The 12,223-nt window shown below is 42.7% G+C and overlaps 1 protein-coding gene across 3 annotated transcripts in view; it reads right to left on the bottom strand.

Annotated features, from left to right (window-relative positions):
- The window catches only part of LOC144720251 (carnitine O-palmitoyltransferase 1, liver isoform-like), a 42,057-nt gene that overhangs the window by 8,725 nt on the left and 21,109 nt on the right, over positions 1–12,223 (bottom strand). For all 3 annotated transcript variants that reach the window (XM_078596832.1, XM_078596833.1, XM_078596834.1), the window contains exons 11-14: positions 10,781–10,969; positions 6,368–6,473; positions 1,854–1,970; positions 596–760 (exon numbers count right to left, since the gene is read on the bottom strand). In XM_078596832.1, the coding sequence (XP_078452958.1) occupies positions 596–760; positions 1,854–1,970; positions 6,368–6,473; positions 10,781–10,969 (577 nt within the window). The remainder of the gene's footprint in view (positions 1–595; positions 761–1,853; positions 1,971–6,367; positions 6,474–10,780; positions 10,970–12,223) is intronic.

Below are 12,223 nucleotides of genomic sequence, written 5' to 3'. Positions count from 1 at the left end.
CTGTCACTTGTGGCCAGGTCTCTTCTGAAGAAGAGCTATACAGTAATCCCTCGCCACTTCGCGGTTCAAGTTTCGCGGCCTCAGTGCATTGCGGATTTTTCGAACTGATTTAAAGGCCTCATTATACCTGTGCAGTAACACCATCATTATCATCATTCATCATCACATTCATCGAACTGCACAGGTCTGTCATCGTCGTCATTGTCATCGTCATTGTCATCGTCGTCGTCGTTATTACTGGAGTCAAGTCTCAAGATACTACTGTCATTGGTGAGTGTAGAACACCATAATACGTATCGTATGAGAGAGAGAGAGAGTGAATGTATAATATTAAGGTTTTATAATTAAATAGATTTAAGTAAAATATGTATATAAAGTATAATTATACATATTTTAAACATTCTGGTACCCACACACACATATACGGAAATTTCTAGGGGGCCAATCCTACTTCGCGGATTTTCACCTATCGCGAGGGGTTCCGGTCCCCATTAACCGCGATAAACGAGGGATCACTGTATATAGCTCAGTGGGCATTAACTGGTCATATAAATTGTCTATAATTTTGCATGTTTAGACGTGTGCGAGAGCATACCCTGAAGTGTGCCAGCTGGAGCACAACTTGCACGAAGGCGTCTGGGCTCGTGCGGCACTTCTTGATGAAGCCCTTGCCAAAGTCGGTGAACGCAAAGGTGCAGCAGTCGACGTCATCGGCAAGCGCCTGGGCCACGCGCATCGAGTCCTCCACCACCTCCTGGCACTGTGAGCCGGAAATAAACACGATATGAAACAAGCTGGCAGTGTAGACTGCAGGTAGCGAAGCGCGTATGCCAATCAGCAAAGTTTTTCAACCCCTAATACCCGTGTCAACTCTAGGACTTGTTATTAGCAATATTTTACCTCTAAATACGATTTAATGTGTAACCTGGCCAGCCAGAGGCTATAGCGAATAGCAGGGGCTGTTCTTGGTGCACAAATGCACAACAGGCAAAACAAGATGGAAATATACATTTTGGGTTGATTAATTTTGCTCGTTCATCAGAGAAACTAATACTTTATATAAACACACAATGAAAATAAAATTTGTACCCGTAAAAATCGATGTTATCTAGCCACAATCAGCATACACAGTATATATATAAGTTGGTAAAGGTCAAGTCCTGCAAGTATTTTGCTCACTACTTCTGGAAGGGCCTCCAAAAGAGGAAATTCTAAGTGCCCTTCAAGAGAATATTTGGCCTAATCTTCAACTCTCATCGAACATCCTGGTGTATATAATATACAATGTGTGTATTGCACACTTACTCGCTTCCATCATTGACAAGACCATAAAAATTAGCCCAAAACATAACTCAACGAGGCGAATATTACAAACGCACAAAAGAGTAAGTTTTCATATTTCTGTGGTTAAATGCAGTCATTCACATGAGAAGCGGTTACCTACAAACTGGGAGAAAAAAACCTCTGCAGTGTGCGAATGTGGTCATCCAGAACAGAGCGTTTAACATAATGACACAATGCCCAATCCACAAATACAAATGAGACATTACAGCAATACTCTGCTGATAGAAACATTATTTTCGATGATTTGGCTGCATACATTTAATGGGATAAACCCACTTAATTGAGTGATCATTTGTGGCCAGGTCACTTGTGAAAAAAAAGAGCTATATCTCAGTGAGCCTTACCTGGTAAATAAAAACGTTTTTGTTTTCATGGTTCCTGATGCAGTTATTTGTCTTGACCACCTGAATGTAAAATCTTAGTTGTTGCTATGCATATACATCAGCCATACAAAAGGAGAAGATTGACATCCCTACAAGTGAACTGCAGGCAATGTCTCTGCCACTTGCCTCTTCTGGGATGTCCCACTGGAGGCGACGTGGGGGCGGCAGGCCCATCTCCGTGTCTCCGTGGCAGTTCCCCTCCGCCGTGTAGCCCATGTTGAGCGCATCAGTCACCATCACGTACTGTACGGTGCCAACACGACCCATCGAGAGACGTTAAAGCAACCACTTTTTAGGGATCGGCAAACATGCACAAGACCTCTTCGTTCAACCCGAAGGACTGTGACGTGGAGCTCGGATAAATTAATGTCATTGCAATAGAGCAAAGATTCACACACGGGTCCATCGCAGCAATGTACGATCAGAAGCATGCAAATAAATTCTGCAAAAAAATATTTTCCTTTCCTTGTTTTAGTAACCGCTCATGCCAAATCGGATTGCCTCGACAGACCTGGTCTTCACCTGAGGATGGCTGCTTGCGTTGTGGCCGAAACGTCGTGAGAATTATTTTATTATGTTTTATTTTTATTATTTTATTACTTCCCTTCTACGTGACTTTACCGAAAGAACCAAGAAGATAAAAGTTCTTGTATACGTATAGTTACCTCGACTTACAACACATGTGGCACGAGTAAACACATGCAGTGGATGTCCCAGGGCTTAACTTAAATTGTGCTATGAATGTCATTCACATTGCTCACCAAGGTTTAAATAAACACTAAACCTGTCAACATGATATTGAGAGCTACATGGAACTTTGCAATCCATCACTCCAAACAGAGCCACATTTTTGTACAGGTAAACGATCTCTTCTGGGTGGCTTGGTTTGGGTCTTTTAGCCCAAGGCGTTTCTTATCTGGAACCTACGAATCCAACTGACGCATGAGTGGCACAGTGGTGGCTGCTTTGCCACGGGGTGGCGCTATAATATGCACTTTAACTGGGTAATATGGCCTCAAGGGGGTTTGAAAAAATCCAGCACTTTATTAATCTTTGTAGCCCCACATTAGTCCCCATCATATGTTGCACTGCCAACACGACCCCTGTCAAAACATGTTGAGGCAATCACATTGTGGTGTTCAGAAAACAAGCTTAATACCTATTCATTCAAACCAAAAGACTGGGTTACTGTGACTCAGTCAGTCATGTCAGCAGAATGAGCACGGATTAATGTCAAAGAGTGAAAATGCAGTGTTAATGAGGCCAAAAAGGTTCTCGTTGACAAAACGTTTTTTTTTGTAAGTAAAGTCAGAACAAGACACTTCCCAAAAATACAAATTATTGCACCGTTCAGGAGCAGCATATGGAAGTGTCTGGGACTTCATTTCGGGGAAACTTTGTATTCTTTGTGTTGGTGAATCACCCATGCCAGGTCCATCCAATTGGATTCACGTGAAAGCAGAAGTTAGCGGCGTACGAGCATTGGTGACTTCAACTTCCATTACATGCATTGTGACAGATTCAGTTTCAGTTGCATTTATTTGGTATAGGCCTGTGAGCCATTCGGCTCTTGAATCGGGTGCAACCGCAACAAACACTCAGCGGATGACAGCGTTTTTGGAAACTTAACGCTAGCTGTGCTATTATAATGCCTTTCATGTTGCTAGTAAGAATTTGATTTACAAATGCGAGCTAAACCTGTTGAACATGACATTATGAGACCCATGCAACCTTGGTCTAAACTGGGCCACTTTTTTGAATGTGTAAACAAATCTCTTTTGCATGCCTTGGCTTTTCTAGCCATACGTGCTTATCTGGAACCTGTCCACCCCACACGTACTCGGGCATGTAACATCGGTAGGTGTTTGGCCACCAGGTGGCGCTGTGATAAGTAGCGGCGTAACTGGGTGAAAGGGCTTGAAGATGGTCCAAAAATCGACCTCATTATACAGTCCAACGCGACAATAGGAATGCAATGGGATTAATGGTACTCTACAAAAAAAAATTCTGGTTATGAATGCATAGACATGTGGAGGTGGAGAGGAAGCTCCAACATGGTGCTCAACAGTTCTCCTGTCTGAAAGGACTCAAAAAGTATATATAATCCAATCCATCTTTTCCCATCAACCGTGTCTCCTCCATTGATGTGGATGTTACACAACAAGCATTAAATAGCCTCTTAGTTGGTGTACATGAAAATCCGGTCTGGATTCAGCTCCCAGGAAAAGGAGTTGAATCGCTACTTTATAGTGAAAATGTACAGGGATAACCATGTTTTGTCCTGACATGCGATGGCTCCTGCGTGACAAAAACTGCTATTTAAAATAGCCAGACCAAAATCTGTGGCAGCAGAGTAGCTGATCCCTTATCAGGATTAAACCAATACAGCTGCCTTGCTGCTTTACTGTCACAATCGTTAAAGGTAGCATCAGTGACCAGATGCGGATGGCCATGATCAGGCTGCGAGATTCCAGGTAAACTTGATTTATGCAAGAGTGACCTCGTAGTGGCCTAGGCCAGGTTCAGGTGCCAAATGGAAAACGTGTGGGGCATGGCCAGGAATCAAGCCTTGGTCGTTGGGACTGTAGTCAATTGCTCTGCTGCCAATATCACTACACAACCCCGGAGAGTGTACATATTTGGGGTCGGGGGGAGGGGGTATTTTTAGTTTCTACTGAATCCTCGAGAACCCACCATGAAGGCTTGATGTGCATTAACATAACCTTTGTATCCACCACATGCTCGACGGCGATTAGATCTTAATTTCACCACAGTTAGTGTTGTAAGCTTCTTTAAATGGGCAGGGCTGGTAGGGAGAAATGAAAGTAACATATTCTTGAGTCTAGCAGTGTGCAACATTACACCCCCCCCCCACCCCACAAATGGGCAGCGTTTCGCCAGGTAAAGCAATATTTGCCGACATGCCAAACACTCATTAATTGTAATTAGCCAAATATTCCCATGCAGGACCCTCCTGTAAAAGGTAGGATACTCATTATGAGTAGAGCAAGCTTCTATTCATTTATCCTTTCACAAAAGCTGATTGATAGTTCAGATTCAGGCACTGGATCGATGCAAATTACATTTTAACAACAAATGTCTCCCGGAACATTTCTGCCACCATTGTTTCGTCAACAAGCTGTAGTATACATAACTGCAGGTTGTTGTAAGTTGAACCAAAGTAAATAATTGAGCAGGGGGCTTGGTAGAATTGGCGACGTGTCACTGACCCATGAGATGCTGTAAAACATCACCATAAAACGGTATTTGACGCCTCACTCCACACTACTCCAGCAGTATGGACATAACTTCAATACCTAATTCAAGTGATGCATAATTGCTTTTATACGCTAAAAGGATGCAGCCACCATAAAAACCTTCCAAATTTAAAGCCCACTTTCAGTCTTCTCTTAACATCCGCAAACCCTAAAACAGTTGCCGAATATTTACCGAGGGCTTTACGAGTGGCAATGACGTCACTTCAAGGAAAGTTTGAATCATCTCGAATAGTTGTCATCCTTGCAGGATGGACTCTTACGTCCATGGCGGTGGTGGTTTATTGCAGACCAAGCAAGCGTGCTGTGCTCCTTGTGCAATGCAATGGCTGAACGCCCAGACACGGGGGGCAGGGGGGGGGCTTGAACCTCTACAGCCGCCAAGTGGGTCTATCCAGTCCAGTAACGATGGTCACCGTGCGTGTGTTGCAGTGGTCAGCGCACTGCGCTACAAACCCGGTGACCAGGGTTTGACTGTCGGCCATGGCTAGAATAAATGGCTAATCATATCTGAGCCAGCTATGGGCTCTCCAGCTATTGTAGGTCGAACGAGCCTTAAACTAGTACCTGGTTCAGGGTGTAAACATCACGACTGGAGACAAATATGGTTGGGTGTGGTTCTGGCCAAACTCTCCCCCTTTTGTGCCATGCCGACGTGAACAGGTGCTTGTTAACAGCACTTGCCCCAGTCTGTTACAAGTCGAGATGAAATGACTGTCAGTCTTGTACGGGACCAATAAAAGTGTGGTGGTGGCGGTGGTGGTTAGCTTAGTGTGCTTACTATACCACCGATACAAAATAAGTACAGTAAAAACAAGGACAGTATTGCGTGGGAGGTGCGTTGACTCAGGTGCGAAGGAAACAAAGGCAAATAGCTGGGTGTGGTGTTGGCCACACCAATGCCATTGCGTGCTGTAACAGCCAAGGGGAGTGCCAGCAGTCTGTTTTTCTCGGGTAAAATGAGGACCTTTTTTATTAAATCCTTTATATTAAGTTCGCTTGCGTGCTTGCTTGCTTACGACCGTGCAAATCTTTCGGTCGTTTTTTAACCCACTTCCCGTGATCCAATCGAGCTGACATTTTCCACACAGACTCGTTGTCTCGTTGTGTGTGACAATTAATTTTCGTGAAAAAAAAATTCAAAAATTTTACACTGTTTAGGGAAATTTTTTAAAATATTTAATTACCAATTGCTTAATGCTGGCAGACAATCATCTGACCCATAAGTGGCAGCCATCTCAAGCCAGAGGACGAGAGGACTCTAGCCGCCATGCATATAAAGGATTTAGAGTGAAAAACTTTGTTTTTACGGGTTAATTTTTTTAACAATGTAGTTGTGATGGTTGCTCACACACACACACGTACCTCAAACATGTGAGCCACAATCGGGGCGTCTGCCCAAGAATGTTCGGCGTTAATACCCGCCTTGCCATTTTTGAAAATCACCAGGCTGAAAGATTTATCAAACCACCTGCAACACAGCACCCAACAAACAAGCGTGAACAATGAACTGGCTTAGCCACATCCTACTATGCTGCCTCACACAAAAAGCATCTAAATAAAATAATTAACGGAGCTTATGCGAATTTTACAACATTTGCACGAAATAGGCCAGCTTTAAAGCATAAGAGCTGTTTTGGGTTAGATCGCGTAAATATATAAAAGTGTCACTAGTACAGCAAGCTCTCCAACACACCGGTGTGCTCTACTAGTGACGAAATGTCCCGTTCTGTTTACGTGACAACCCTTACTAGTTGGCTGTGTCGTGTGGTGGCGGGTTTTAACGACACTTTTATATATTTACGCGATCCAACCCAAAAAACCTCTATTATGGATATTGGCCGCGAAAGCCTATGCGTTAAATCAGTCTTAAAGCAAACAATTGTTACATTCGCTCTTAATTGAATGGAAATGAAATACAAAATTTAGTACAGTTGTAAAAAAACACAACAGGCATCTGCTAATAACGTGGAGCAGGGTGATCTGCATGCGGATGGCCTAAGGTGACCAATATGACATTGCTAAGGGAAACTGCAGGCGCTTTGTGCCACTCAACCATCAGCCGATGCAACATCAGTGCTGACTTCTGGAGACGATGGTCGACGTGCAAGACAAAATGATCAATTATCTCTAACGGATAGGAGGACATGTAAAGAATGAGCAACCCAAAACCGAACAGCTGTTATCCTGTAGATACGCACTTCGGCTGTGCATCCCAGGATGTCCGGCAACAGTTAAGCTTCATTAGCGAGGGGAAATATTACTTGCGGGTCGACTCAGAAACGTTTGAGTGACATCACTCCCAAAAAATGTAATACAAAAAAACTACAGTGACTTCACTAGCACATTCCGTTAATGGACTTGAAAGCCGATGCCCCATCTCTGTACCCCTACTGATAAATATTCGCATCTCCGCTGGCCAACTCCAAACATACGGCCAAGGTACTACTTACAAGATGAGATCTGTGTATTTGTTGGGTTGCATCTGCCTTCTTTAAGTCAAGCGAAAGTAAATACAGCAGCCTCATGCTAGCCGCTCACAACAGGAATTGTTTCGCAGATTTCTTCTACAGAACACAAGTGGGTGTTGTCATATTGTAAGCAATGTCGTGTTTGCGTACAGATTCACAATCTTTTTTCCGGTATAATAAACACTATTTTCTGTCGCAAACACCGTTTGACTTGTTTGTTTTGGATACAAGCATTTTATTTACATTTTATTTTAAATACACAATGACACGCTTTGAATGCCAATTTTGGCTCCGTAGCTATATTCTGAAACAAACATAAAAGGTCCAAACGAGAAATTCTTGCAATGATAGAACTACATTACCACCCAATACAATTTCATAAAAAAGCACTCAAACAAAATGAAGCAACTTCTTGGTTCTTTCGGTAAAGTCACGTAGAAGGGAAATAATAAAATAATAAAAATACAACATAATAAAATACAATTCTCACGATGTTTCGGCCACAAAGCAAGCAGCCGTCCTCAGGTGAAGAACAGGGCTGTCGGAAAGACAGCATCTGAATGGCCATTTTTATTATTTTATTATTTCCCTTCTACGTGACTTTACCGAAAGAAATATCGATTTAAAGCTTTCGTGACTGCAGGGATTCATCTTCTTGGTTTTTTCGGTAAAGTCACGTAGAAGGGAAATGATAAAATAATAAAAATAAAACATTATAAAATACAAAGAACCAAGAAGATGAATCCCTGCAGTCACGAAAGCTTTAAATCGAAATTGCTTCACAAGAAATCAAGATTCGTGCAATGCCAGACGCTGTGAAAGAGGCTGACCAATGCTGACTCCACTGACTTTTGGGTAACTGACAATATCCTTAATAGATTAAGTTTCAAGGTGTGCAAATTCCAGCGATAGCTTACACTGCCCTCCAGAAGAACCCATGGGCTTCTCCTCTTAAGTTGGCCTCTTCTTCATATACCATCAATTGTTATCCATAGTCTGTCCAGCCACTGCTCAGAGTGAGACCCCTTACACAGAAGTTTCCACTTCCATCATTCTGTTGATCAGGGTTGGCTGACCCAACCTTGACTCCATCTCTAGCAATGCAGACTGGACCACAACCCATGGGCCTTATCCAGTCTTTATCACCACCCAACACTGTTGTAATGGGCTATCGTATTAGCAATATAATTCAAGGGCAATGGTTTTGCTTTACAACAGTACACCTCTACCTGACCCTAACACAAGTCTCCCAGCTGCTGCACCCAGATAAGCACTCACAATGATCTCAGCGGACGCCACCTGGATTTCTATTCTTCCCACTGCAGCCATGGTTTGCCATTAAACATCAAACAACTTGAAGGACACCCCCTCTAATTAGGACTTTCTTCCTGGTGTCATTCTCAATTCTTCTAATGCAAGAATACCTACAATCGCTGTTATGGCCTTCGTTCCTTTGGGCACCCAAAAGAAGTGTTAGCGTGAGCTCTCCATGGGGGAGAAGGTGGCTTTGATGGTTCGTCATGCCGTGTCCCTGGGCGTTCCACGATTTTTCTAGGACCCCAGGTATATCTTGGGGTCCGATGTCTCCACACCAGCCAGTGATTTCTGTCTTCTTTTCCTTGATGGCGGACGTCGTGGTGTTTTTTTTTTTATTCCGGGAGTGTGACCATTATGTGAACTAGTATCAGTACATGTGTCTTCATGCTTTCTGCGTAGTCCAATACAATCTGTCAGTATCTACTTCCCTTTCCCACACTGCACTTCCATTCAATTTGCACCCTGTTGCAGTCAATTTTGGTCGTTTTAACTCTACTGCTCTCTCATGTGGTTTCATTATTTCAAAATGATCCGTCCCTTGCGGTACGTTATTTTAATCTACTGCATGCGTGTGGCACTCCCTTAAATCCTATCTTTAGTCCACGAAGATTCATGATGTTTCTTTGGTTTTTATCTCATTGCCACCGAATCAGATCACTTTACTTTCTTCATCTTGTCCTATGCTTCAAAGCCTTCAATGAAATGTGTCCATTGTATGCCACTTCTCCATGCCACTTATTTCAGTGACACAATACGCAATGAATGGTTTCATGTAGCTACAAGTGAGGTTGGTTTCATGTAGCTACAAGTGAGGTCACCTATGGGTAAACCGAAATTAACAGCTCACCACACCTCTCTAGACTTACACACATGGCATCTTATCTTCCTGCGTCGTTTCCTCTGATAATGCACCAGCCTACCTCTTGTGCAACAGGTTGAAAAGTTGAGCAGATTACACAACCGTTTGCAAACACCATAAAGGCGGTGGTAAATATCACTGGCAAACGAAAAACCTAACGTCGGTGTGTATAAAGTACCAATGGTATAAAGTGCCAATGGAAGCAGAAGCAGCCCGTGGAAAAACAAATTGAAACAAATGGTTATTGTTGAAAGAGCCAAAGCTTTCTGTTTGGGTGAGTCTGTGTTAGAAAATAGAGAAACAACTTGCCAATGGCAAACACACAACAGCTTGTGACCCAAACAAACAAAAAAAGAGGCATCCCTTTAACCTGAACGCTCAAACACATTTTGTTCTGCTAGCTTGGCTAAACCATAGGACGGCAATACATCCGATTTATGAACAACCGTTGGAGCTGAGGCCACGCAGGACTTTCTCGTCATCTGCCTCAATACATTTTATACAATCTGGTCTTGGGTTGTCTTGTAAAACACCATTTCCATTCCACTTATTTTTACACCATCACAAGTGACTACAAATAAAACAAATGCATGCGTCACTGAGTGCTATGTTTGCACAATCTTAGCTCAATGGTCTCAGACAACCAAACAGACTCTTTTTCGGAGCCCAAGATGAATGAGTGTTTGCGAAAGAAAAGAAACGGAGGTAAAGTCGAGGTGCGAGGAGGGGTGGTTTCGACGGCCGTCACCAGTGGCAGATTTCATCACTGAAATTAGCGTCAAACATTTTCATCGCCAACAACTACAACTACCCACCAAAGCGTGACTATGACGAGACAAAAATTAACGAGTCTGCACGAAGACGCAATCTAAGATCATTGTTACAGTATTATAATGCACCAAGGTAAGAGCTATATAGTAATTGGCTATAAAATTAAAATTACTGATTGGCTAACGTGACAATCGAGGGCAGGGGATGGAATTGCAGATCTCCTCCACCAACAATTAACAAAATCGAGGGCAGGGGATGGAATTGCAGATCTCCTCCACCAACAATTAACAAAATCGAGGGCAGGGGATGGAATTGCAGATCTCCTCCACCAACAATTAACAACCCAAGAGTGGCACCCACCTGTCATAGCACTTCCCATGCAGCAGCGACTTGGAGTAGTCATTAAGCGAGCGCTCGGGGTCGTCGGGCCGGTAGCCCTGCTCGTCGTCAGACAGCGTCAGGAAGAAGGCAGCCTGCTCCACTGCGTCCAGCGATGCACGGTTCACGCCGCTGCGGAAGAAGGCATGCCGAGCCTTCGCCCAGGGAACCCTGCGAACAAAATGACACGAAAAATAACATGCGCACTCGAGACGCGATTGATGTTCGATCGTATCGTGAGGTCTTGGAAGGTGAGCAAATGAGTGCTTGTATTGGTGACCATCAAGCACAACACAGGCTGCCAGGGCGGCAGCGCTGCATCAAGAGAAGTGCAGCTAAATGTAATTGTTGTACTGTTTTTACAATCTCCCACATCTATGCTCCCTGCCTTCACCAATACAAACCAGAAAGCAGCAGCCAAGTAAAAAAAAAACCTGCAGGGGCATAAGGTAGCCCTCATCCAGCAGTGGATTAACAAAACAAATGTATATATACACATAATTTTCCGTGTCTTCATCAATCGAATGCACGATCAATTAAAGGTGCTTGAGAAATGTATTTAAAAATGTTCTACTTAACTTTGTGAACCATACTTATGCTAATATGTACCATCCCCACATTCTTATGAAGCAGTTGATGCATATCTACCCAAGTCTTTTCCCATAATGGCAGTGGATAGAATATTCTCGAAATTAATATTTTAAAATGGAGTTAATTGCATTACCTCCTATATTTTATCCATGAAAAGTTATAACGAGAATGTGTTTTTCCTATAACATTTTCTTGAAATGTTCTGTAAATATTAACATTAATAAACAGCATATAAAGCAATGGGGCATGGATTACACAAATATGAAGTTAACAAAAATTATATATTTTTCAAACTGTTAGCTTTGCCTTTTAGCTATAAACTGCTGTGCATTGCATGTTAATTACATTGTATGATGCTTCAAACCTTTGCTAAACAGCCCCCTACAGATTTCCAAAACCTAGATCCCGTAAGCCACGTAAAAACCACAGTGGGATTACACTGGATTTAAACAATTAAAGTATAGTTAACAACTTCACTTGTACAACTACATTTATCTACTGCTACCGCTTAAAAGTAATTTGCTAAAGTAAACCTCAATCACACGGTTAGATGTAATGACCGACATTATGCTCAACCTCAAATCCGAGGCAAATGGGACAAATCAACGTGTGCCAAAAGAGCAGCATGGAGAAATGATTGATGCAATGCGACGTGCAGAGCCCAGCCAATATAAGGATTCTAACATATACGGTCATGTTAACATCGCAGAGTATTGCAAAAACTGACCAACGCTATTTTAAACTAAAATATTTTTTTCTTTTACCAGGTAAAGGCCCACAGTAGGCACAAACGTCAGTCGTACTATATTTGCAATATAATCCTATACTATAGCA

The sequence above is a fragment of the Lampetra planeri genome, chromosome 8 (genome assembly GCF_965212315.1).
Source record: "Lampetra planeri chromosome 8, kcLamPlan1.2.h2, whole genome shotgun sequence".
Lineage (NCBI taxonomy): Eukaryota > Metazoa > Chordata > Hyperoartia > Petromyzontiformes > Petromyzontidae > Lampetra > Lampetra planeri.
Note: the sequence above shows the minus strand (reverse complement) of the source record. Positions and strands in the feature narration are given on the sequence as shown.